This window comes from Tripterygium wilfordii, chromosome 15 (genome assembly GCF_013401445.1).
Source record: "Tripterygium wilfordii isolate XIE 37 chromosome 15, ASM1340144v1, whole genome shotgun sequence".
NCBI lineage: Eukaryota > Viridiplantae > Streptophyta > Magnoliopsida > Celastrales > Celastraceae > Tripterygium > Tripterygium wilfordii.
This window is the reverse complement of record NC_052246.1, coordinates 3,761,777-3,789,098: the sequence shown is the minus strand read 5'-3', so window position 1 is coordinate 3,789,098 and position 27,322 is coordinate 3,761,777. Positions and strand designations below refer to the sequence as shown.

The 27,322-nt window shown below is 34.8% G+C and overlaps 1 protein-coding gene and 1 long non-coding RNA gene across 12 annotated transcripts; one reads left to right on the top strand and one right to left on the bottom strand.

Annotated features, from left to right (window-relative positions):
* Positions 1-2,382: 2,382 nt before the first annotated feature.
* On the bottom strand, positions 2,383-6,058 carry LOC120017320. The gene is made up of 3 exons (XM_038870498.1): positions 5,842-6,058; positions 3,925-4,078; positions 2,383-2,813 (listed from the first exon to the last, which is right to left on the bottom strand). Exons 1-3 carry the CDS (start codon positions 6,056-6,058, stop codon positions 2,765-2,767), a joined length of 420 nt encoding a protein of 139 aa, XP_038726426.1. The 3' UTR covers positions 2,383-2,764.
* A 2,130-nt stretch (positions 6,059-8,188) lies between these two features.
* Positions 8,189-26,856, top strand: LOC120015984. 11 transcript variants are annotated; one of them, XR_005471871.1, is made up of 10 exons: positions 8,189-9,288; positions 13,661-13,857; positions 14,788-14,948; positions 15,555-15,666; positions 15,779-15,831; positions 16,109-16,144; positions 16,574-16,643; positions 17,536-17,648; positions 19,813-20,557; positions 25,532-26,856. It is a non-coding gene; the product is annotated as an uncharacterized LOC120015984 (long non-coding RNA). The 11 variants fall into 11 exon arrangements; XR_005471873.1 differs by lacking the exon at positions 25,532-26,856 and adding an exon at positions 22,855-23,539; XR_005471869.1 differs by lacking the exon at positions 25,532-26,856 and adding an exon at positions 22,286-23,539.
* Positions 26,857-27,322: the final 466 nt, after the last annotated feature.

Genomic DNA, 27,322 nt, shown 5'->3' with positions numbered 1-27,322 from the left:
GACTCCCAAAAAAAAAAAACTACGGATCCCAGTAATATATGTCTCAATTATCTCAGTGATTAGTGAGGGTATTGTCAACTGCGGTGAGGTGTTGTGCGGTGCTGTGAGTTATAAAACTATGATGTTGTGAGATGAGTTGAAACGCAAAAAGTTATTTGGCTTATCATTTTTAAAACTGTGGTGCGGTGTTGTAAGGTGAGTTTGACGTATCTAAATTACGGTTATATTAGATTACTAATAATATTAATATAAAATCACTTAATGTTTACGTTGTACATTAATTTAAAATAAAATAATTGACCTAATTTGATTACGTAGGACAATTCAACATATATTGTAAGCGTATTTTAAAATAATTGACCTAATTTGATTACGTAAGACAATTCAACATATATTGTAAGCATTTGGGAGTGCTATGAGGTGTGGTGAGGTGTTGTAAGGTGAGTTGGAATGCAAAAGCTGTTTGGCGCGTCACAAAAAACTGTGGTGCTATGAGGTGCGGTGCAACTGAACGCAATGTGAACGCACTGCCAAACACCCACATATCTCAATCAGCGTTTAATTTAGGGTTAAATGCTCTTCTCCCAACAATCACGATTCTCTCAATGCAGACGGAGAAAGCCCAAAATTATCAATTCTATAGAGAGATGGAGAAAGGTCTGCGTTGAACATAGGGTTAGATGCTATCTATGTTTCCTGCTAACAATATATTACGTGAATGGGAAGTCTGAAGTGTCCTTCAAGAAAATAGAATAGAAAGAGGAACGAGAACAAGATCAAGATCGATCTCTTCAAGAGAAAATCATCGAAAATTTGAATTTATTTTTTCATGCATCTTACACTTTTTAAGTTTTAAATATTTTTTGTATTTTTTTTCATTATTAGAAGAAATAGAATTATGATTCATTTACCTATCTGAATTAGGAGTAATCAGGGTCTATATATATAAAGGAGAGGTGTTGATCAGTGGATACACAAACCACCAGCATATAAATATTTTGAGAATTGCTTTGCTTAATTGTTTGAGAGAGAGCCATGTCAAGGTGCGTTCCTTTTCCGCCTCCAGGGCATACGAGAAGCGATTCCGGTGATTTTGCCTTCTTTCTTGAATCATCCACTGAGAAGAAGAGGGGCTTGAAGAGGCTAGAGATGAAGAAGGAAAGTAAGAAGCGCAAAATCTTTGGCGATTCGGAGGATTTAGCACAAGTAGTTACAGGTCTGGAGGATATTGTAAATCCAAAATCCATGATGAAAGTGGTGTCTCTGTACAAAGATTTGATTGATGAGTTGGTTTCACAGACTTCGGATGATCAACAAGACTGGTTTCTGGGTTGTGAAAGAATTGGAGGCTGCACTAGTCAGGAGGTTGTTGTTGCAGAGTCTCTGCAGTGGCCCCGAGCCCGTTATTTGCCTGAGGTTGATCTATTTGCTCTGCCATATACGGTTCCATTCTGATCAAACTATCAAACACTTGAGACTGAGACTCGGACTCGGACTGTCTTTTTGAAATTCAGAGAAGCTGAATTTGTCGTATTTTATTGCTCAAGAATTGTGTATATTAGAGAATATTATTGTGTTAATTGAGAATATTTGTATGAATCAAATAAATCTTGTAATGTAATGCCAATCATGAAAATAAATATGAATATTAACATGTCTAGTATTATCCGCAATCCCATCTCCGTGCCGTTTGAGGGGAGGAGGAAAACGGCGTGGAGGAACGAAATCCCCTCTTTTCCTGCTCTCCCCTCCAGTTTCCATATTTTCGTTTGTTCTCTTATTTCTTTAGAAGTTTTTTCCTATGTTATTCAATAATGAATGAAGATTTTGTCCACATATGTGAGGGTTTTGCCTTTAGAACTAGTGTTTTTTATTGTGACAACGTCTTGTCTTATGATAACTTTGAACAATATGTCTCATAATAACTCTGACAAAGGTTGTGAAGAATATTCTCAACGCAGGCGGAAAAAGCCCAAGATTATCAGTTCGAAGAGAGACGGAGAAAGGTTTGTGTTGAGAGAATCGTGACTATTGGGAGAGGAGCATCTAACCCCAAGTTAAACACTGGTTGAGATATGATGAGTTGAAGTGGTTAAGTGGAATCCATATTTTTTACAGGGCAGCCTGCCAACTAAGCACTGGGATAAGTGGGACATATATTACTGGGACCCGTAGCTTTTTTTGACTCACTAAACAGGTATAAATTACCTGCCTTATTAGACGCAAGTTTGGCATCAGGGTTTAACTTAAAACTTACTGGGATTATTGTATACTCGATTACAACTGGATTACACTTGCCCAATCCTTGAAATGTTGTTTTTCTTGTCTCTAGTGATTCCCGTGATCCCATGAATTGAGCATCACAAAGCATTCCATTTCACATGAAAAAGCATTTGATAGTTTGATTAAAAGGGTAGTAGTAATAGATAAATCCAGAGAAAAAAAAGGTCTTATATGCACTTAACCCTTTTGAGGTTCTACATTGTTCAAGTGCAGAGCTGACGGGGTTAAACTCTCTCATCTGTATAAATTCATCAACTGAACACATAGAACTGTAATAAATCGTATGCCATCGTCCAGCTCTGTTGTTGAGAATTAACACAAGTCGCAGCACACAACATTTACAGTAATATCATCTACCCTAATCTTAGCAGTTTTACGGAGAACACCCCCCTCCATGAATGATGCTCCGAAGCCTTTGTGCCGCAACAAAGGCCTGCTGTCTCTCTATCTCTCTCTCAATGAAGATGATTCACTCCATTACTCAAGTATGTCTGTCAATTCTTTCATAAGCTGGGTCGTTGTAAGAGTACCTGCATTAAGATCAAATGTGCAAAACATCCTGCAAGCATTTGCCTTTTCACCGCAAGGCGCATCTGTTTAGTGAAAGCAAATAAAATGCTTCTTAAATGCTAGTAAAAATTTACCTTAAGAAGTATACTATAAATTATTTGCAAGTAAATTAATCTACATTGCAATTATACCATCTCTTCTATAGGATCCAAACAGCTCTTACGATCCGTACCTTTCAGGATCATCTTGTTATCTACAGGCATATATATATCACAAATATTCAACAAATACAAAGCTCATTAGTTTCAGGAGTACAAAGAAGCACCATCTAACATCAAAATTTTATACTAGCATTTTGCGTCAGGAATGGACATTTAAGGAAATGGAGGTTGATTCAGAATCCACTTCAATGGAAAATAAATAGAAGCCGTACTGTCAGCACTAAGATCGACTTCAATTGCAGTCCTAGTTTGGTGGAAAATACCAACTGTATGAATGTAAGCCAACAACAGGTGAGTTCTTCAATCAACATTCTCAAGGCAAATCAATACTCCAGTTTAAAACAATCTTACACAAGGAAACTTGTAAAGAGCAAAAAAAAACTAAAAATAAACCTAAAAAGGAAAAAATGTGGTAGTCGGACAAGGTGAAAAGGCAAAAAAGCAATAAAGGCTTTTTTCTCCGGCCGTGACAGGGAAATCATGCAGCTCTACAACCCTTACTTATGATGCAAATGATCAAAACAAGGAAGAAGAAGCAGATAATTGCAGGTTCCTCTTGGACTTGCAAACAGTCTCTTGCCACGTGCCATAGAGAATTCTTCAAAAACCTTTACAGTTTACATGCTTTATATTATCCTATAATCTTTTTACAATGAACGGTTAAGTGTATTACTGAATATTGCAAACTTTCAATGAAATTTTAATCCATCTCCTAGAAAAATTTGTTCAAACTTTGAATGTTGACGTGCCTTGAGAAGGTTGTATTGAAGACATTCCTTGATGATTGACCACATAGCCACACAATCGGTATTATCTCATCCCAGCAAGATAAAAATTGGTAAATAATTGTAGCAAAGGAAAAGCATACATGCTGAGCATAGGACTAACCTAGAAAAATTCAAGCAAGTACCTTGAAATAGGGGATGGCCAATGCTCCATCGCCGTCCTCTCTTTTACAATTCGCCACGTCCAAAGAACACAGGAAGAAGGCCACAAATCAATGCATTTCTGATCAGAATTAACAGCCTGAAGATACTTGAGATCTACTTTTGGTGCCTTCCTGCCTAGGTAAGGAAACATCTACTTGACAACCTTTTCACACAAAATTCTCAACGCAAATCAATATTCAGGTTTGAAACAGAACATCAACAGCAAATAGTGAATACCTACTGATGCACGAGAGAGAGAGAGAAAGAAAAAAGGCGGTGTACTCCTGTCCAGTAAAACACAGTAGAAGGCATTCCACGATAACCACATCAGCAATACGTAACCCTACCAAGCTAAAACCCATTAATTAATAGTTGCAGCAAGAAACTATATATGCCTATCATCGCTTTAAAAACAATTGCATGCAGTTCAGAACATCGGATGACCAGTTCTCATTTGTTATTTGCAACTTCTAATGCAAAGCATCATACCATGTTTATTTTCAATCACAAATTAATCCTACAGCGTTCAGTACGAAAAGGTCCTTAAGTCTCCAATCAATAAGTCTATTCTACTCTCAGACATATTTCTATTTCCTATCTCACTTATGGGGATGGCATATAAATTACCCATTTAAACCACCTCCTTTAAGACAAACTACTAAAAGACACCGGTTTTTACCATATATAGTAGGAAATCGGGTTCTTAAGTTTATTTTGAAATGCTTATGGAACAAACTTAGACATTTACCAGTTACGTTATTCTCTTCCCTTAATAGTAGTTCAAGCCATTTTCTTTACGAAGCATATTTATTTCCATGTTTACCCCAATACCAAAACTAAAAAACTCTACACATTCACATCAATGCTTAGCCTTATCGTCGACTCTTGCAGATCTTCAAATGACTTGTTACAAATAAGAATAGTGATGTAAAAACAACATATTTTTCATACAAGTAATGAAAGCACTTGTCTTTTCCCAAGTATTAGGAAATTCTTAGAATTAAATACAAAGGACAAGATCAAGTTCAAAAAAATTAGCTATTCAGATGATTCCAACTATTTGTCAATGATAAACAATCTTGTAGATCGCTTCATAACACGTGGCCACCCCTCCAAAAAAAAGGGAGGGATTTAAAAATCGCGCTCAACGTGCATGGCCTGAACACGTGTCGGGCGACAATAGGCCAATATAATACTTAATCATATGATTAATAGTAACAATTTATGCAAATTTCGTGCTTTATGCCATCTCAATACAAAGAACTTGAGCTAAATATCATCGACTACATCTGCAAGCTTAAGCATATATTTACAAAAAACAACAGAGAGGGTAATGGACCAAAATGTTTGTCAATCCTCATCAAAGATCCTAACTTTCATTCTCCTTCTTCAATTAATCATCTTGACAGATACCAACACAAACACATGATCATCACATTCACTACACAATTTAAACGCAAACACAAGCAGGCAAATCCATGAATCATATCATATGCAGCAGTACTCAAAAACCTTATCTCAATCGTTGAGTAACTTGCAGATTCAGTTTTACACAATGAGATTTAATCATTAACAGAGAATTAATGGCCTCAAATCTAGTCTCCCACATCTGAAAATCAATGAATCACACACATCTTAATAGTTTCCATAATCATTATATCAAAATCCAAAAAATAACGATTAGATTGCAAGCAATAAAGAATCTATTGATTATTTAACCTTATAAGTCAAAATCATGAATCAAAAAATTAAAAAAAAAACTGAGAGATGCCAAGTAAAATCAATCAAAAACGTCTATATCAACCAATATATATACATAAGATTCAAGCAACAAATCAAATCACCGTGAAACCCAAGATCCAAAGCTTATCAAAAGAAACAAGAGATGAAACACGCACCACCGTAGATCACTGCTGATCCAACGGCCCAGCTCGCACACAGGGCTGAGAGGCAAAGCCAAGAATTTGTTGCAAAGGCAGAGAAGGGGAACAACCTTGCTATATAGATAGCTCGGAGAGGGAGAGAGAGAGTGGCGTCTACCAGAACAGAATTGTAACGCTTACTTCGCATCACGTGATGGGCACGTGATGGAAGGAGTTGGTTTGTGGTGAGCATGTAACACGTGGGGGGTGGGGTTGGTTCAGTGCTGACTGGGACAGACAGAACAGAACACCAACGCTGTCTACTCTACTGTGTCCATGTTTTACCATATATGGTAAATTATCCAGTCAGTTTTTAACCTCGACATGCGATTTCTTGCTTTAAAAAGATTCTGCTGCCGATTAACTTCTCCTCCCAGCATCCATATTTTACCATACATGGTAAATTATCCAGTTTTACTTTCGTTTCATTGTTTGTCTTGAAGCTGAGTCTGGACAAGACAAGTGGTTTTCACTTTTCACCAGCAAAACGTTGGAGCAATTGCAGTGTTCTTAATTTGCTAGCTCAACAAAAATCTATATTGGGTCCCACTTCTATTACATAAAAAGTCAAGGCAAACACGTCTCTCAATACAACCACATCAACAAAACACATCTCCCAATATAACCACATCAACAAAACACAAATTCTTATACATTTACCTTCCCACCCAACATGGTGGCCAACAAATTCTTATGCCCTCCATGTTATCCCCAATAAAATTACACCAAAACACAATCTTTCAATATAAAACACATCTCCCAATATAGCCACATCAGCAAAACACAGAACCCCATACATATTTGTTGGCCCAAGCAAAATAACACCATTACAAGTGCTCTTACCTGGTTTTCTTATGTTTGACTTGGGAGGTGCAAACTGCAAAAGCACTTAAAAAGAGGGGAGAAAGTTACTGCTCATCTGCTTTGACGGTAAATTCAAGACCTCATGCCCAATGGTTTTGGGCCTACGTTTTGGACCAAGTAACTAAATAGAAAACCAGGCCCATCCATTGGATCCGCTAAGCGTATTATAATGAGCTGCTTACCTGGACCTTTGAGAGGGTATTTTACTTACATTGGCTCCGTTTGGCACAGCGGAAAAATTGATTTTCAATGTTAGCGGAAATGTTGTGAAAAATATGTTGAGCTTAAAGCTGTGAAATATGCTATGAGGTGTTTGGTGAACTAAAAACTGACGCTAGCGGAAAAATGGTTGAAATAAAGTATTATAATATTAGTTTTTTTATATTTATATTAAAAGTAATCTAATAAATATAATTCTTATTAAAATTAATTCTAAGTATTAATTTAATTAATCAAATATAATTTATATTTAAAATTAATTTGAAGTATTTTTTTAATTAATCAACTTAATTTTCTTATATTTATTGTATTTTTAATTTACATTTAATTAATAAAATTATTTTTCTTACATTTATTGTATTTTTTAATTTATCATTATGTACTAAAATTAAACACCTATAAAATTAAAAGTCTTAAATATAAATATTTTATTTGTATTTTTAAATTTTAATTAATTTATTTCAATATTAAATTTACTGTTATAATAATTATAACTGCATAAATATAATAAATTCATAATTTTTATTAGAATACATAAACATAAACATAAATATAAATATTTTTATTAGAATACATAAATATAAATATAATTAATTCATAATATTTAAATCATTAAATAGTAATACTTTATATTAAACTGTGGGACCCACACATTTAAAATTTTAAAAAAATAACAGCTGCAGCTTTTTGGCGTGGGACCCACGCCAAAAAGCTGCAGCGTTTCATCCGCTGAAGAAAGAAGCTCCCTTAGCGGATCGCTTAGCGGATCCGCTGTGGCCGCCGCCCTGCCAAACAGGCAGATTGTCATTTAAAATTTTAAATTGCTTTTTAAAAATTGGCATGTCTTCTCTTTTGTCATATAAAATGGAAAAATAACAAAAAAAAAATCAAAATTCACACAAATAAAAGGTAAATTTTATGGTTTTTGCTTGAATTTTTTCCTCCCTATTTCATATATTTTTTAAAATTATTGTTATTTTATAAATATTTTTCAAAGATTCTAGGGTCCGCGTAAAACTTACATATATGAAGAAAGGAAATAAAAAAAGTCTTCAACGGCTATAAATTACAATCGCCTCAGTGCCTCACTTTTATCTTTGAAGGGCATTAGAGACTTAGAGTGTTTCCTAAACCCTAAACGGCGTCGCATCAAAGTCGAACCGGCTCTTGACAAAAGCATTCCCTACTTTTATAACGGCAACGGTAACACCTCCACCAACACAAAATCAGTAAGTGGAACTAGGAAAACTCGTAGATTGGGTTGGCTTTGCTTTGTTTCCCTGTTCCAGTGTTTCCCTTCTCGTTTTTCTTTCATCACAAACATGAATTGTTTGAGTTTAGATTTACGGTTTTGCGATTAGTTTCGATTTGGAAAATCAGTTGTTTTGATTTGGGTGTCGCAAGTCTCAATTGGGGTTTTGTTTTTTCGAATCTGTTGTCTCGATTTTTTGTTTTCGTTGCATTAGGGTTTCGTCTCAGATTTTGTTTTCATGAATTGTTCGAGTTTATATTAGGGTTTTGCAATTAGTTTTGATTTGGAAAATCAGTTGTTTTGATTTGGGTGTCGCAAGTCCCCATCAAGGTTTCCTTTTTTCGAATCCGTGGTCTCGGTTTTTGGTCTTCGTTGCATTACGATTTCATCTCAAATTTTGTTTCCATGAATTGTTTTGAGTTTAGATTAGGGTTTTGCAATTAGTTTCGATTTGGAAAATCGGTTGTTTTGATTTTGGTGTCGTAAGTCCCAATTAAGGTTTCGTTTTTTTTTTGAATCTGTGGTCTCGGTTTTTGGTTTTCGTTGCGTTAGGGTTTCATCTCAAAATTTTGTTTTGGTTCGGCTCACCAGAGGTTGTCTCTCAATTTTGGTTTCTGTATACAAATCTTTGCTGAAATTTCTTGCCACTTTAACAACTCGATTGATCTCAATATCGGCGATTTTTTATGTTTCTATTTGAATAGTTCCTCACTGTTCCATATTTGTATTGGAGGTTTTGTTGGATCGGCTTGGTTTAGGCAAGGGTGATTCCTTGCATGAATTCGCCGTAGTTTGCCAATTCAATGAACAAGCTGTTTGGGTTTTTTATTTTTTCCTTTTGTTTTGAAATTTTGATAATCGGGTATTCTGATGGTTTGGTTCGTTGTGCCTTGGGGTAGGTTTAGGCAAGGGTGATTCCTTGCTTGAATATACCCGAGAATTTCACCCTAGTCAAACTCTTTTGGGGTTTTTATGTTTTTCTCTCTCTTTTTTTTCCTTTTCGAATTGTAATAGTTTTTTTTGGGGTTTGGTCGGAACTAGAGAAGAGAAGAGGCAAATACGAGTTTTTTGCTCTGGCTTGAATAAAGGTATCCCAGCAACTTCCTTCGCGTTCTTTTACAAATATGAATTGTTTGAGTTTTGATTTGGTTCCTCTAGTCTCAACAAGGGTTTCGTTTTAATTTAGTTTCTATTTGGAAAATCAATGGTTTCAAATTTCAATTTTGGTCATGCAAGTCCCAATTACGGTTTCGTTTTTTCAAACCTATGGTCTCTGTTTTGGCCCTTTTGGGTTTTCCTTACATTAGGGTTTCATCTCAAATTTTGTTTGGATTTGGCAAATCAATAGTCGTCTTTTTGTTTTTTTGCTTTCTGTATTTATTGGTCTCAATTTTGGTTTATGTATACAAATCTTTGCTCCATTTACTTTCCACTTATAGCAACCTGATTGATTTCAATTTTGGTTTTTTTTTTAAAAAAATTTATATTTGAATATTTCCTCACTGTTCCATATCTGTATTGGAGCTTTTGTTTCAAGATTGGATTGACTTTGCTTGGTTTGGTTTGGTGTCGCTTGGCGTAGTTTAGGCAAGGGTAGTTCCCTGTATGAGTAAGCCGTTGTTCCAAACCAATCAAGCTGTTTAGGTTTTTTGCTCTTTTTAGTCAAACTCTTTAGGTTCTTGCTTTTCTCTCTTTGTTTCTTCAAATCTTTATTTTTTTTCATAGGTTGGTTAGGTGTGGCCTTGCTTGGTTTGGTTTAGACAAGATTGGTTCCTTGCTTGAATGAAACTGAGAATTCTATCTAGTCAAACTTTTTGGGGTTCTTGTGTTCCACTCTTTGTTTTCCAATTCTGATATTTGTTTTTTGTTTTTTTTGTTTTATTGGTTTGGTTAGGCATGGCTTGGCTTGGTTTAGGTAAGGGTGGTTCATTGCTTGAATAAAACTGAAAATTTTATTCTTATCAAACTCTTTTGGGTTTTTGTGTTTTCTTTCTGTTTTTGGAATTTTTTATAATCGAGTTTTTTTAGAGTTTGGTTTAGTGTGGCTTGGCATGGTTTAGTCAAGGGTGGTACCTTGCTTTAATAAAACTGTGAGTTTCACTCTAGTCAAACTCTTTGGGTTTTTGTGTACTCTTTGTTTTCTGAATTTTGATATTCGTGTTTTTTTGGGGTTTGGTTAGGTGTGGCTTGGTTTAGGCAAGGGTGATACCTTGCTTTAATAAAACTGTGAGTTTCACTCTAGTCAAACTCTATTGGGTTTTTGTGTTTTCTTTCTGTTTTCAGAATTTTTTATAATCAAGTTTTTTTAGAGTTTGGTTTGGTGTGGCTTGGCATGGTTCAGTCAAGGGTGATACCTTGCTTTAATAAAACTGTGAGTTTCACTCTAGTCAAACTCTTTGGGTTTTTGTGTTCTCTTTGTTTTCTGAATTTTGATTTGATATTCATGTTTTTTTGGGGTTTGGTTCGGTGTGGCTTGGTTTAGGCAAGGGTGGTACCTTGCTTTAATAAAGCTGTGAGTTTCACTCAAGTCAAACTCTTTTGGGTTTTTGTGTTTTCTTTCTGTTTTCGGAATTTTTTATATTCAAGTTTTTTTAGAGTTTGGTTTGGGGTGGCTTGGCATGTTTTAGTCAAGGGTGGTACCTTGCTTTAATAAAACTGTGAGTTTCACTCTAGTCAAACTCTTTGGGTTTTTGTGTATTCTTCGTTTTCTGAATTTTGATATTCGTGTTTTTTTGGGGTTTGGTTAGGTGTGGCTTGGCTTGGTTTGGGCAAGGGTGGTACCTTGCTTTAATAAACCTGCTGTGAGTTTCACTCTAGTCAAACTCTTTAGGGTTTATGTGTCTTCCTTTTGCTTTCGGAATTTTTTATAATCGAGGTCTTTTAGAGTTTGGTTTGGTGTGGCTTGGCATGGTTTAGTCAAGGGTGATACCTTGCTTTAATAAAACTGTGAGTTTCACTCTAGTCAAACTCTTTGGGTTTTTGTGTTCTCTTTGTTTTCTGAATTTTGATTTGATATTCGTTTTTTTTGGGGTTTGGTTCAGTGTGGCTTGGCTTGGTTTAGGCAAGGGTGGTACCTTGCTTTAATAAAGCTGTGAGTCACTCAAGTCAAACTCTTTTGGGTTTTTGTGTTTTCTTTCTGTTTTTGAAATTTTTTATAATCGAGTTTTTTTAGAGTTTGGTTTGGGGTGGCTTGGCATGGTTTAGTCAAGGGTGGTACCTTGCTTTAATAAAACTTTGAGTTTCACACTTTCACTCTAGTCAAACTCTTTGGGTTTTTGTGTACTCTTTGCTTTCTGAATTTTGATATTCGTGTTTTTTTGGGGTTTGGTTAGGTGTGGCTTGGTTTGGTTTAGGCAAGGGTGGTACCTTGCTTTAATAAAACTGTGAATTTCACACTAGTCAAACTCTTTGGCAATGGGGGTTCCTCGCATGAATAAGTTAAACCAATCAAGCTGTTTGGGGTTTTTTTGTTCCATTTTTTTATAATAATGTAACGTTTTCTTAGGGTTTGGTTCAATGTGGCATGACTTAGTATAGGCAGGGTGATTCCTTGCTTGAATGTAACTTAGAATTTCACTTTAGTCAAACTCTTCGAGTTCTTGCTTTTTTTTTTTTCTCTTTGTTTTTCAAATCTTGATATTTCACCTTTTTAGGTTTTGGTTAGGGTTTTGCTTGGTTTAGACAATGGTGGTTCCTTGCATGAGTTAAAATGAAAATTTCACTCTTTTCAAGCTCTTTGGATTTTACTTTCTCTTTGTTTAGCAATGTTGATGATCATGTTTTTTTAGGGGTTGGGTATGGTGTGGTTTGGTTTAGGCAAGGGTTCCTTGCATAAACAAAACCGAGAATTTCATGCCAAAAACGCGCAAAAGTTTTTTGCAAAACAAATAAAGCTGTCTGTTTTTTATTTTCTCCATTCGTTTTTCAGAATTTTGTAATCGCGTTTTTTGGAATTTGGTTTGTTGTGGCTTTAGCTTTAGGTAAAGGGCGGTTCATGCTAGTAACATTTTGATGTATTATATATTATTAATCACTCTTTATGGGGAAGAAAAACTAAGTAGCTGGTAAGGTTGGACAATACGACGTTCAGTCTCTAAGTCTCAGTGTCAACCTGAATGGAGAATTTGAACATATCCTGGTCCAGACAGTTTGAAGCTGATGGTGCAGCTAGCAGTCTTAATGATCATCCTTCCTCTTCCTCTTCACTTCTCAAATTCTTTTGTTACTGCCCAGGTGTTATGAACACACTCTCAGCACTTACTTAAGGATGCCATTTTTGTTGCATTCTTACAAGCAGTATATGGCGGGTGATTTTTTACCGTTTCTCAACATCATAATAACAGGCAATGCGCCTTGCACCAATAGACGTTGATAACATGGCCGGAAATCTGGTTGCAACTTTGTACATGAGTTGGGCTTCTTTGATTCAGTTGAGTTATATAATAATATTTTTCCGTGAAATTAGTAATTTGTTTTAAAGTGTCAAATAGATGTTCAAAATATGATTTTTGCAGTTCAATATGTTGATTATCAAATCGAAAAATCAACTGCTTTTGTTCCTTTGATCATATTGATGTTATAATTTATAATAATATGAAAACAAGTTTAAAGAACCAAAATCATCTTGTTTGTTAATGTTATAGTTTGTAATTCTGAACATGATTCTTTCACACATTGATGTTATGTAATGTGCTCATGCTATGTTAGAAAATAGGTGTTTTGCAGGAGTGTCTGCGAGATTGTAATCAGGAGTGTGTGTGAGATTGCAAAGGTAAATATGGAATATGAGTTACTTAATTTGGATTTGATACCACACCCAGGAATGTGTGATTTGTATTCGTTATTGATTTCATTCGATGATTTACTCCTTTGAATTTTGATTCATTTGACAATGGATTTTTGTAGAAATTTTATCCAGGTTATTCCTGCATATTACTCTACCCATGAAACCTAAAATAATTATGAGTAGCTGTTAAGTAACAGTTGGTAGAAGTTTCTCTACTTTCTAGAAGCAGCATTTCAAGAGGGTGTTTTGATTGCTTAGAGAGAGAGGGCGAGAGAGGAGAGAGGAATTTTTTTCTTTTTTTTTTTTGGGGGGGGGGGGGGTCTGTAAGATTTGATGTTATTAGGGGGCTGACAAATGATTTTCAGGTAAACGCAACAGGTACGGGTGTAATGGTTGCTGTGGTGGTCTATTTTGTTTGTTTTTGGTGTGAGATGTTGGTTATATGTCAGCTATGTTTCTAAATCGTGGCTTTCCATGGTTCCTTCATATAGATATGTACAATGGCTTATAAATGTTTATAATACTCTCTCTTTTCATGGTTCCTTGATGCCTCCTTATTCCTTAATTATCTGATGCTTCATTCTCATCTTTCTATTTCTGCATTCTTTTTTGCGGTTATTGTTTCGATGGTTCTATCAATCAAATTTTTATTCACAAGAAGTTTCTTTTTGCAGGCTTGGTATAGGAGAGGTAAGACAATTGTTTCTTTGGGGAACTGCAAAGATGTCGTACATGACTTGAACATTGTTAAGGACAGAGGTCTCACCAGGGGGGGTAAAGACATATAGAAAGTGACTGCAAGAAATTGTTCAGAAATGCCCAAAAATGAGTAATAAAACAGTTGTACTTGATGACAACTTGATATTTCTTGGTAAGAGAGTTATTTAGCATTTAGTTATATTCGAAAAAATGATCCTTTTTTGTTGCATTTGGGGTTTGTGATGTGAACTTTTCCTGTCTCTGAGTTTTTTTATCAAGATAGGGAGATGCTGCTTATAGTCACTCTGCTAATATATCCTCTTTAGGCTACTTTTTATGTGTCATGATCTTTTGTAATGATGGACAATCATAGTTCTCCTTTGTTTTTTGAAGAGTTCAAAACTTCAAATCTTTTCAGCTTCAAAACTTTCAGAAGAATCAGAAAATAGTTCTCTCTGTACATTCCGATTTCGGTTGTTGTTTTCAAATTGCAATTATTGGGGACGAACCAACTTCACCACTTCTCTTATAAAGGTAAAATTTCTTCAAAATAATGCCTTGAACTAGATTCTGGTCTTTCAATGGTGAAGCCATGCTAAATTGTTTAAAGAGTAACCTCTGACATTTTTGGTTCACTGTTGCAACTCCCTCTGGTTTTATTTAAGTTGTGGTTAAAGGTGCTCAGAACGTCCTCAATATAGTAAGTACTAGTAAAGACTGAATTATGATTTTTGTGAGAAATGTCAAACTTCTAATTCTTTAGCATAACACTTGATTATGCTTTTAACTTCTAGATATGATTTCTGTGCTTGATTTGGTACTGTCCTTTTTTATCGGTAGTTCTCATTGCCATATGATCATGTATTTTGCGAACTGATCTTCGGCATATTTGCATTAATTTTTTGGAAAGTATTTTTTACGTTTGCTATTTTTTTTCAAACTCTTTTCAAGTTTTGTTGCTCAGAATTTAAATTTTTTGAAATTACATCTAATGCCACTGGCTCACAAAATTTCATACAATTTGAGTGTCAGATTCACACGTGCAACCCTATAGGTATTTTGTGTTATTTAATTACGATTTCGTGGGATAAAAATTTAACAGGTGGAGACTGATTATTGAATTTCTCGAATGTTGGTACTAATCATATACGACAGCATGCCAAATGAAAGTAAAGTGTGTTGCAACACTTGATAAAGGGGGTGCAGTTTCATATTGTGAAATTCCTCAAGTTTCTGGTCCATAAGGAACAACCATATGCCGTGGTATGAACTGTCATGGAATTTCTTACAACATTTGAACTCTGTTGCTAATCTGATGGTTAATTTGCATCGAGTTTTCTATGACGTTTATGAACTCTCATACTGATCTGACTTCAGTCCTAGTTTGCATTCATTTTTGGTTCATCACCATGTTATTAGTCCAAGTAGGTACTCTGATTTATGAGTATACATATGCATTATTGCATATTCAGTCTTACATGAATTGATACACACATACATAAGAAGCATGCTACGTTACGTATGTCTTTCAAGCTATCTTAAAACTTGAGCGGCAGACCTTGGAGCCCTTGTATCTCAATTCTTGGGTGGTGTATGTAAATCAGCTAGGGTTTCACTTATGTTCTGTTTTGATTATGAAATTATTCTTTAATTGGAAAATTTATTTTTGATATCAGCATATAGGTGATCAAATATTCTGATAAAATATGTATGCATGTTTTGTTTTGATATTCCATTCACGTTCACTCCATGTTATGCATTACGCAAATTGGTATTAATATCCTGCTAAATATAATTCCATTCTTTCTAGTCATGTATCTTTTGAAAATTTGATATGGTCTCATTATTCGTTATTGTATATCAATTCAGAGTGAATTTTACGGCAGTTGTTCGCATGAAATTTGTGGATAGTTATGGTCTGGCGGGTGAACTTAGAAAACATCCATCTAATTTAGGTGCTTTAACTAGCTCGTTGGAACAGGTTTTTCTTCGTAGTATCCAAAATGTTTTCCGGATTCTCTTTCATCTTTCTTTTTTCCTTATCGTCCTTATTGTTTCTTCAACACTTTTGTGCGCTCAACTGTGAGAAACAGAAACTGAAGAACTTTCGGGAAGTTGACAGCGAAAGATGCTCGGATGTGCATTTGTAGGTATCATATTTCATGTATCATAAGTGTGAGGTGACTGAAAATCTACTTTACACACTGCAAGAATTTTTTTTTTCAATTGAATTGATTTTTCTTGGGTCGATGGTTAACCATTCACTTATCTCGGCATAAGTGCTAGAAGTAACATTGAGTTGAGCAAAACAGGGTGTGTCTTTTCAAATGTAACACCTTATGGAATTATGTCTAAACTGTTACAGTGCTTATTGTAAGTTCCACTTTTAACTTCCCTCCCCTCGCTTCCTTCTTGTCTTGCAGGTTGGTGGATCTAAAGCTTTTGATATCAATGAAGTGGTATATATACACAATATGCTATATGAAAACTTTTGTTTCGAATGAATTTTTTTAAAATATTCAAATATAGTTATGTGAATAATCTATTTTTTAGTATTTTCAACAAGCATGCCAGTTTTTGAAATGTATGTGCAAAGATTCCTTGTATGTATGGTTGATTTTTTTAGGGAAATGATTAAAAATGTATATTTAAGCTTCTAGAATAGGTAGTGAATGCGAGAGAGAGAGAGATAAATGCCAATCCTAATTTTGAGCTTGTATTCCCAAAGGTTGTATGGTTCACATCACATTGTCATTAGATATGAACCTGTGAAGCTGGTGTGCATTCAGCTTCATTCAGCTTTCAGTGGATCATTATTCTACCATTGTCCCTGGATAGTATAAACTGACTGAGTGCCATATTTTCACTGTATTATGGCTTACATGCAGACATAATGTTCCCATACCTGCAAAGCTGCAATCACTTAAGAGAGAAGCTTGCAACCTCTTACAGTAAAAGGTTGACTTATTCTCATATTCTCATGAACAATTGCCGGTTAAGGTCTTATTCCTTAAGTCACATCTCTTCCTCTGTCTTTCTGTCTTATTATGTGGATTTGCATTGTCTTCTTTTACGGCTTATATCCTGATGCTTTCTAAGATTTATTATTATTCAACCTACCTGTCCGGACCTTACTGTTTTCTGATAACCGTAAATTAGGTTGATGAATGACCAAGTAAACAAGTTAATATGTCTGATAATCTGCACTTTGTTACCGAATACATTATTAATTTATCCTTTCTTTATTGTCTTTATATATATATATTTTTTGAATGGAAAAATTTATTGAGGCATCAAGAAAGTGCAACCCAGAAGAATTACACAGAGATGATAAATTCATAAGATAAAAAATGTTACCTGAGAAAGAAAAACGCCACGATTTAAGGCAGTCAAACCAGCTGTCTATGTAACTGTCTACATTAGTTTCGATGTTGTTGAATATCCTATTATTTCTTTCGATGTTGTCTAAATGTTCGTCGTTATATTATTACTATTTAGTGATAGATGGTTTACTTATATGGAAATGTTCTATTGTTTGCCATGCAAAGGTTTGGTTAACTGGAAATGTTCTATGGAATGTTGGATCAGTACAGTATGTACTACTTGAAAATGCTTCTAAGAGTTCATCAACTTGTTTCTCTGTCTTCTATGCACCTGTTTTATTCCTTAAATCTGTGGCAGCTTTTATGTGCAAGGGAGACCCCATTTTTCTGTGTATGTACAATTTGAGTTATCCGACTCCAACAGCTAATGGGTTGGTTACTTGGTTAGCATTGAAAATTAGGGTTTTCCGATATTAACTATAGCAGGAAGGACTTATCAGATGGCTTTGTCATTTTCACTGTTGCAGAGGATGACGTTAAGAAGTATTTTTTTGGAAAAACAAGTAGGCGTAATGATTCCACTGCACGCAAAAGCAAAGGCTTCTTTATGATTCTAATGGGATCAGACTCAGCATGTAGGGTATGCGTACATTTCTCTCTTGCTTTGGCTACTATTTTTCCTGTCAGAAATTAGGAAAGTAGAAACTAGAATTCCTCTGGTTAATAGATACAACTAAAGGCCACGTGTTTACTCTTCTCGTCATTTTTAGTTATTGTGAAATAAAGCTAAAATTTTTTGAGTTGCTCCTAAATTAAGATCTGATTGAGAGGATTTAGAAAGACAACCAATGGTAGTACATAAAATATCTGCTGAGTGCAAGTCTTTTACATCTTCTTATATCACCTGCATCTTTGAACCCCCTTTTTTTTTTTTTTTTTTTTTTTCCTCGGCCATCAACATCATATAAAACCACCTTTATTTTTTTGTTCTCTGTTACAAAATGAGGTGTTAATTTAGGGACATGTTTTTTGGACATTCAACAATGGCTAAGCTAACGATGACATTCTTTCTTTTGTACTTGCTGAATGTGCATGCCTTAGCATTGTTTCGACTTTTGTGGTAGATTAACGTTGTCATTTACTTTTAGGGGGATTACTCGGGTATCTTGAAAGGGAGGTTTATTTATTTTATTTTTTTCCCTGAATGTCTATATTTGCATTGAGATATTTCCTTCTTTGATGATATGATTGTTATATTTATGATGAAAAATCTGTCTTTAATGTTCATCAATCAACATGATGAACCATTGAAACCTGTATTTATGTGTTTGTGGTTTAAGCTCTCAATTTATTTTCATTTATTTTCATTTCTTCGTTTATATAACAAGGGATAGAAAATTATGCTAAAAATGAAAACTTATTATTCTACTTGATTGATGGTGGATTTTTTCTTACTTGATTTTATTATTCATTTCTGGTAAGGATGATAATATTCTTGTGGGTTGATCCAAATATTTATAAACAAAAAACCAGTTTTGAAAAAAATCCATGTTATGGAACCATGACGATCTATTTGTATAGTAATAAGATTGGGCCCTCTTAATGGCTGTACATAGTTTTAAGAAGCTAATGACCACTAGTCTTTTTTCTGGACATTTTTTTAGCCTTTCGAATCGTTATCTCTAACCTTCACTATCTGCCATGTTTTTGAGTGTGCTGCTGATGTTATTAGTGTCGTTAATATAAGAAATAGTTGTAAGAAGTGTCGAGAGTAGGTAAAGCAAAATTTTTGGTTTTCGGTTCGGTGTCAAAACAAAATTTTCGATTTCAAACTGAAAGGGGAAACAATTTTGGTTATGATTTTAAAAAACTACTGAAACGGAAAAAAAGATGTTTTCTGAAAATTAAAATTAAATGGATGAAAGATTTGCATAAAAATTAGGGGTAAGTACCATTGAAGCCCCTCTACTTTGCAAAACGGGTCGATTGAGCCCTCTTATTTTTTTGGGGGTCATTCAAGCCCTTGTACTTTGAAGAATGGACTCCGTTAGCCATCCTAACGTTTAGCCGTTAAAAAATCTGATGTGGCAATATATTTTCATATGTGGCTTTTTGAAGAAAATAAAAAATGGGTGGTTAAATATGACGTGGCTTAGACCAAGTCAAATCTCTGTCTCCTACAATTTTATGGATCTGAAATTTCAAACCCTCCCCAAATCTCTCTCTTCTACAGCTTTTTGAAGAAAATATGTGGCTTCTTGTTGTTCCTATTTCTGGCAGTGGAAGTGCAAGAGTCCTTGCAGTTCTATTTCAACCTGATGACCCGAAAAAAAGTAAGAGGGCTCAATTGATCCATTTTGCAAAGTAAAGAGGCTTCTGTGATACTTAACCCTAAAAATTACAAATGAATGGTTTCAGATCTATTTGATTTTGTTCAGTTTCGCGTGTTTTTTAAATGGGAAAAAGTTCTAGTGGAAAGGACCACTGTTGGGCCTTGTCTGAGATAACCAAAAACCCCAGAAGATTACAAACTGAAGCCAGAATGGGCCCATGACCTGATAAGCCTTTCCAATATTAAAGCTTCTAGAATAGGTAATATGTGTGTGAGTGAGAGAGAGAGAGATAAGTGCCAATCCCAATTTTGAGCTTGTATTCCCAAAGGTTGTATGCTGCTCATCACATTGTCATTCGATATGAACCCGTGAAGCTGGTGTGCATTCAGCTTTCAGTGGATGTTTATTTTACCTTCGATAGTATAAACCTGCCGAATGCCATATTTTCGCTGTATTATGGTTTACATGCAGACATAATGCTTCCATACCTGCAATCACTTAAGAGAGAAGCTTGCAACCTCTTGCAGTAAAAGGTTGACTTAATCTCATATTCTTTGAGCAATTGGCGGTTAAGGTCTTATTTTCTAAGTCTATCCTCTCTCATCTCTTCCTCGTCTTTCTGTCTTATTATGTGGATTTGCATTGTCTTCTTTTAGGGCTTATATCTTGATTCTTTGTAAAATATATTATTATTTTAACTTACCTGTCCGGATTACCGTTTTCTGATGACAACAAATTAGGTTGATGAATGACCAAGTATACAAGTTAATATGTCTGATAATCTGTACTTCGTTATTGAATACATTAGTAATTTATCCTTTCTTTATTGTCTTCCTTATGTTGTTACTATTTAGTGATAGATGGTTTGTTTATTTGGAAATGTTGTATGGTTTTCAATGCAGAGGTTTGCTTATCTGAAAATGTTTTATGGAATGTTGGAATAGTATAGTATGTACTACTTGAAAATGCTGCTGAGAGTTCATTAACTTGTTTCTCTGTCTTCTCTGCACCTGTTTTATTACTTATATCTGTGGCAGCTTTTATGCACAAAGGAGACCCCATTTTTCTATGCATGTACAATTTGAGTTATCCGACTCCTACAGCTAATTGGTTGGTTACTTGGTTAGCATTGAAAATTAGGGTTTTCCTGTATGAACTATAGCAGGAAGGACTTATCAGATGGCTTTGTTTCACTGTTGCAGACTCGGCATGTAGGGTATGCGTTCATCTCTATTGTTTTGGTAACTATTTTTGCTGTCAGAAATTAAGAAGTAGAAACTATAATTTGTCTGGTGAATATATACAACTAAAGGCCACACATGTTTACTCTTCTTGTCATTTTTAGTTATTGAGAAACTAAAGCTAAATTGTTTTCAAGATGCTCCTAAATTAAGATCTGATTGATGAGGATTTAGAAATACAACCAATGGTAGTACATAAAATATCTGCTAAGTGCAAGTCTTTTACATCTTCTTATCTCACCTGCATCTTTGAACCCCTTAATTCTTTTTTTTTTCCTCGGCCTTCAACAACATATAAAACCACCTTTATTTTTGTTGTTGTCTCTGTTACAAAAAGAGGTGTTAATGTAGGGACGTTATTTGGACATTTGACATTGGCTAAGCTAATGATGACGTTCTTTCTTTTGTACTTGCTGAATGTGCATGCCTTAGCATTGTTTCGACTTCTGTGGTAGATTGTTGTTGGTTATGCATGTGTGTGTGATATGTAACATTGTCATTTACTTTTTAGGGGATTACTCGGGTATCTTGAAAGGGAGGTTTTTTTTTGAATTTCTGTATTTGCTTTGAGATATTTCCTTCTTTGATGATATGTTTGTTATCTTTATGATAACAAAGCTGTATTTAATGTTCATCAATCGACAAGTTGAACCATTGAAACCTGTATTTATCTGTTTGTGGTTTAGGCTCTCAAATTTATTTATTTTTTGTTTATTTCATGTCTTCCTTTATATAACAAGGGATAGAAAATTATGATAAAAATGAAAACTTATTCTACTTTATTGGCGGTGGATTTCTTCTGACGTGATTTTATTATTCATTTCTGGTAAGGATGATAATATTCTTGTGGGTTAATACAAATATTTATAAAAATACCAGTTTTGGAATGATCCATGTTATGGAACCATGACAATCTATTTGTATAGCAATAAGATTAGGCCCTCTTTAACGGCTGTACACAGTTTTAAGAAGCTAATGACCACTAGTCTTTTTTTTCCTGGACTTTTTTTTACCCTTTCGAATTGTTCTCTCAAACCTTCACTATCTGCCATGTTTTGAGGGTGCTGATGTTGTTAGTGTCGTTAATCTAAGAAATAGTTTTAGGAAGTGTCGAGAGTAGCTAGAGCAAAATTTTCGGTTAGGTGTCAAAACAAATTTTTTTATTTCAAACTGAAAGGTGAAAAAATTTTGGTTATCATTTTAGAAAATTATTCGAACGGAAAAAATATGTTTTCTGCAAAAAAAAAAGAACGTAAGATTTGCATAAAAATTACAAATGAATGGTTTCGGGTCTATTTGATTTTGTTGAGTTTCGCGCCTTTTTTAAAGGGGAAAAAAAAAACTCTAGTATAAAGGACCACTGTTGGGCCTTGCCTGAGACAATCAAAACCCCGGAAGATTACAAACTGGAGCCAGAATGGGCCCATTGCTATAGAAGCCCAATGACCTGATAAACTTTCCAATATTTAAGCTTCTAGAATAGGTAATGTGTGTGAGATATATATATATATATATATATATATATATATATATGCCAATTTTGAGCTTGTATTCCCAAAGGTTGTATGGTGCTCATTACATTGTCATTGGATATGAACCTGTGAGGCTGGTGTGCATTCAGCTTTCAGTGGATGTTTATTCTACCTTCGTTACTATAAACCAGCTGAATGCCATATCTTCGCCATATTATGACTTACATGCAGACATAATGCTCCCATACCTGCAATCACTTAAGAGAGAAGCTTGTAACCTCTTGCGGTAAAAGGTTGACTTATTCTCATATTCTGGTGAGCAATTGCCGGTTGAGGTCTTATTCTTTAAGTCAATATCATCTCTCATCTCTTCCTCTTGTCTTTCTGTCTTATTATGTGGATTTGCATTGTCTTCTTTTAGGGCTTATATCTTGATGCTTTCTAGAATATATTATTATTTAACCTACGTGTCTGGACCTTACCCTTTTCTGGTGACAGCAAACTAGGTTGATGAATGACCAAGTATACAAGTTAATATGTCTGATAATCTGCACTTTGTTATCAAATGCATTTGTCATTTATGCTTTCTTTATTGTCTTCCTTATGTTGTTACTATTTAGTGATAGATGATTTGTTTATTTGGAAATGTTGTATGGTTTTCAATGCAGAGGTTTGCTTATCTGAAAATGTTTTATGGAATGTTGGAATGGTATATGTACTACTTGAAAATGCTTCAGAGAGTTCATTAACTTGTTTCTCTGTCTTCTCTGCACCTGTTCTATTACTTAAATCTATGGCAGCTTTTATGCGCAAGGGAGACCCCATTTTTCTATGTATGTACAATTTGAGTTATCTGACTCCTACAGCTAATGGGTTGGTTACTTGGTTAGCGTTGAAAATTAGGATTTTCAAATATGAACTATAGCAGGAAGGACTTATCAGATGGCTTTGTCATTTTCACTGTTGCAGATGACGACGGTAAGTAGTATTTATTGGAAAATCTAGTAGGCATAATGATTCTATTGCACGCAAAAGCAAAGGATTCTTTATGACTTTAATGGAATCAAACTCAGCATGTAGGGTATGCATACATTTCTCTCTTGTTTTGGCTACTATTTTTGCTGTGAGAAATTAAGAAAGTAGAAACTAGAACTCCTCTGGTGAATGAAAACTAAAGGCCACACATGTTTACTCTTCTTGTCATTTTTAGTTGTTGAGAAACTAAAGCTAAATTTTTTTCGAGTTGCCCTTATATTAAGATCTGATTGATGAGGATTTAGAAATACAACCAATGTTACTACATAAAATATCTGCCAAGTGCAAGTCTTTTATATCTCCTTGATCTGATCTGCATCTTTGAACCCCTTAATTCTTTTTTATTTCTCAGCCATCAACAACATATAAAACCACCTTTATTTTCGTTGTTGTCTCTGTTACAAAATGAGGTGTTAATTTAGGGACATGTTATTTGGGCATTTGACATTGGCTAAGCTAATGATGACGTTTTTTCTTTTGTGCTTGCTGAATGTGCATGCCTTAGCATTGTTTCAACTGTTGTGGTAGGTGGTTGTTGGTTATGCATGTGTGTGTGATGTAACAATTTACTTTTTGGGGGATTACTCGGGTATCTTAAAAGGGAGGTGTTTTTTTTTTTGAATTTCTATATTTGCTTTGAGATATTTCCTTCTTTGATGATATGTTTGTTATATTTATGATAAAAAAATCTGCCTTTAATGTTCATCAATCAACATGATGAACAATTGAAACCTGTATTTAGGCTCTCAATATTTTTTTGTTGTTTATTTTCATGTCTTCATATATATAACAAGGGATAGAAAATTATGCCAAAAATGAAAACTTATTATACTTGATTGGCAGTGGATTTCTTCTTAGTTGATTTTATTATTCATTTCTGGTAAGGATGATAATATTCTTGTGGGTTAATCCAAATATTTATAAAAAGACCAGTTTTGAAATAATCCATGTTATGGAACAATGACGATCTATTTGTATAGTAATAAGATTAGGCCCTCTTTAACGGCTGTACACAGTTTTAAGAAGCTAATGACCACTAGTCTTTTTTCTGAACTTTTTTTACCCTTTCGAATTGTTCTCTCAAACCTTCACTATCTGCCATGTTTTTTGAGGGTGCTGATGTTGTTAGTGTCGTTAATCTAAGAAATAGTTGTAAGAAGTGTTGAGAGTAGCTAAAGCAAATTTTTCGGTTTTCGGTTAGGTACTTAGGTGTCAAAACAAAATTTTCGATTTCAAACTGAAAGGGGAAACAATTTTGGTTATCATTTTAGAAAACTACTCGAATGGAAAAAAATGTTTTCTGAAAATAAAAAGAAAAACATGAAAAAATAAAATAAAATGGACCTAAGATTTGCATAAAAACTTCAAATGAATGGTTTCGGGTCTATTTGATTTTGTTGAGTTTTGCGCCTTTTTTAAAGGGGAAAAAAGTTCAAGTATAAAGGACCACTGTTGGGCCTTGCCTGAGACAACCAAAACCCCAGAAGATTACAAACTGGATCCAGAATGGGCCCATTGCTATAGAAGCCCAATGACCTGATAAGCCTTTCCAATATTTAAGCTTCTAGAATAGGTAGTGTGTGTGTGTGAGAGAGAGAGACATATATATAAATGCCAATCCCAATTTTGAGCTTGTATTCCCAAAGGTTGTATGATGCTCATCACATTGTCATTCAATATGAACCCGCAAAGCTGGTGTGCATTCAGCTTTCAGTGGATGTTTATTGTAACTTCGATATTATAAACCGGCTGAATGCCATATTTTCGCTGTATTATGGCTTACATGCAGACATGAGGCACTCATACCTGCAATCACTTAACAGAGAAGCTTGCAATCTCTTGCAGTAAAAGGTTGACTTAATCTCATATTCTTTGAGCAATTGCCGGTTAAGGTCTTAGTTTCTAAGTCTATCATCTCTCATCTCTTCCTCTTGTCTCTCTGTCTTATTATGTGGATTTGCATTGTCTTAAATTAGGTTGATGAATGACCAAGTAAACAAGTTAATATGTCTGATAATCTGCACTTTGTTACTGAATACATTATTAATTTATCCTTTCTTTATTGTCTTCGTTATATTGTTGCTATTTAGTGATAGATGGTTTACTTATATGGAAATGTTCTATTGTTTGCCATGCAAAGGGTTGGTTAACTGGAAATGTTCTATGGAATGTTGGATCGGTACAGTATGTACTACTTGAAAATGCTTCAAAGAGTTCATCAACTTGTTTGTCTGTCTTCTCTGCACCTGTTTTATTACTTAAATCTGTGGCAGCTTTTATGCCCAAGGGAGACCCCATTTTTCTGTGTATGTACAATTTGAGTTATCCGACTCCTACAGCTAATTGGTTGGTTACTTGGTTAGCGTTGAAAATTAGGGTTTTCCGATATGAACTATAGCAGGAAGGACTTATCATATGGCTTTGTCATTTTCACTGTTGCAGAGGATGACGGTAAGAAGTATTTATTGGAAAAACAAGTTGGCATAATGATTCAACTGCACACGAAAGCAAAGGCTTCTTTATGATTTTAAGGGGATCAGACTCGGCATGTAGGGTATGCATACATTTCTCTCTTGTTTTGGCTACTATTTTTGCTGTGAGAAATTAAGAAAGTAGAAACTAGAATTCATCTGGTGAATGAATATATACAACTAAAGGCCACACATATTTACTCTTCTCGTCGTTTTTAGTTGAGAAACTAAAGCTAAATTGTTTTTCGAGTTGCCCCTATATTAAGATCTGATTGATGAGGATTTAGAAATACATCCAATGTTAGTACATAAAATATCTGCGAAGTGCCAGTCTTTTACATCTCCTTATCTGATCTGCATCTTTGAACCCCTTTTCTTTTTTTTTTCTTGGCCATCAACTCGACATATAAAACGTTCTTTATTTTTTTGTTCTCTGTTACAAAATGAGGTTTTTTTATTTTTATTTTTAATAAGCAGCATATAAGAAAGTTTGTTGAATGACACAATTGTGTGGCCAGTGGTTTGGATGAGTTTCTCTGTTTCCCCAAATTGTCAGACATGTTATTTGGACATTCGACATTAGCTAATGATGACATTCTCTCTTTTTTACTTGCTGAATATGCATGCCTTGGCATTGTTTCTACTTTTGTTGTAGATTGTTGTTGGTTATGCATGTTTGTGATATAACATTGTCATATACTTATTTGGGGATTACTCGGGTATCTTGAAGGGGAGGATTTTTGAATTTCTATATCTGCTTTGAGAGATTTCCTTCTTTATGATGAGCAAATCCATCTTTCATGTTCATCAATCAACATGATGAACAATTGAGACATGTATTTATGATCTTTGGTGGCATGAGTAGTTTCAAGATGATGATGGTGTTTGTGGTTTAGGCTCTCAAATTTTGTTAGTTTATTTTCATGTCTTCCATTTATTCTCTACCTTGATTGGCGATGGATTTCTTCTTACTTGATTAGTTTGAACAGCTTTCCATGACATCTTTTATGATTCATTTCTGGCCGGGATCGTAATATTCTTGTGGTTTCCAAATATTTATTTTAAAAAAAAACCAGTTTTGAAATAATCCATGTTACGGAACCATGACGATCTAACGGCTGTACATAGAAGTTTCTTGAGTTATTTTACCAAGGCGAATTTAGTGGTGGTAAGAAACAGTTTTAGGAAGCTAATGACGACTAGTCTTTTTTTTTTCTGGACTTTTTTACCCTTTCGAAGTAGCATCTCAAACCTTGTTTTTCAGTCATATTTCAGGAATTTAGTAGTGTTAATCTATTGCCAAACGGGAATTTTTCTGGAGGAAAAAGCTAAAACGTACATAAGATTTGCATACAAAGTACAAGTGAATCTACTTGATTTTGTTGAGGTTATCATGTTATTTTTGTTGAGGGACCAAAAAGGTCTTTTGTATAAAAGGGCCACCGTTGGGCCTTGCCTGAAACAACCAAAACCCCCATAAGAGAGAGTAGTAGAACTCCAGACTGGATTCGGGCAGCAGAGTAGTCCAACTGTTCTAACGACTCTCCTCTTATTTCTTGCGTTATTCTTCTCGTAATCAACCACACGCACAAACCCCTTCTCTTCATAACTCCTCAGCTTCTCTCTCCGTACTCTATTCAGGCCTTTTATTTTCGCAGATAAACAACACTCTCTCCCCCCAATGGCTGCTGCTGGTCATTTCCGTGAGGTTTTCTACTGTTGATCATCGCATTTTGTTGTCTTCTCGGAGTCTTACCGATGT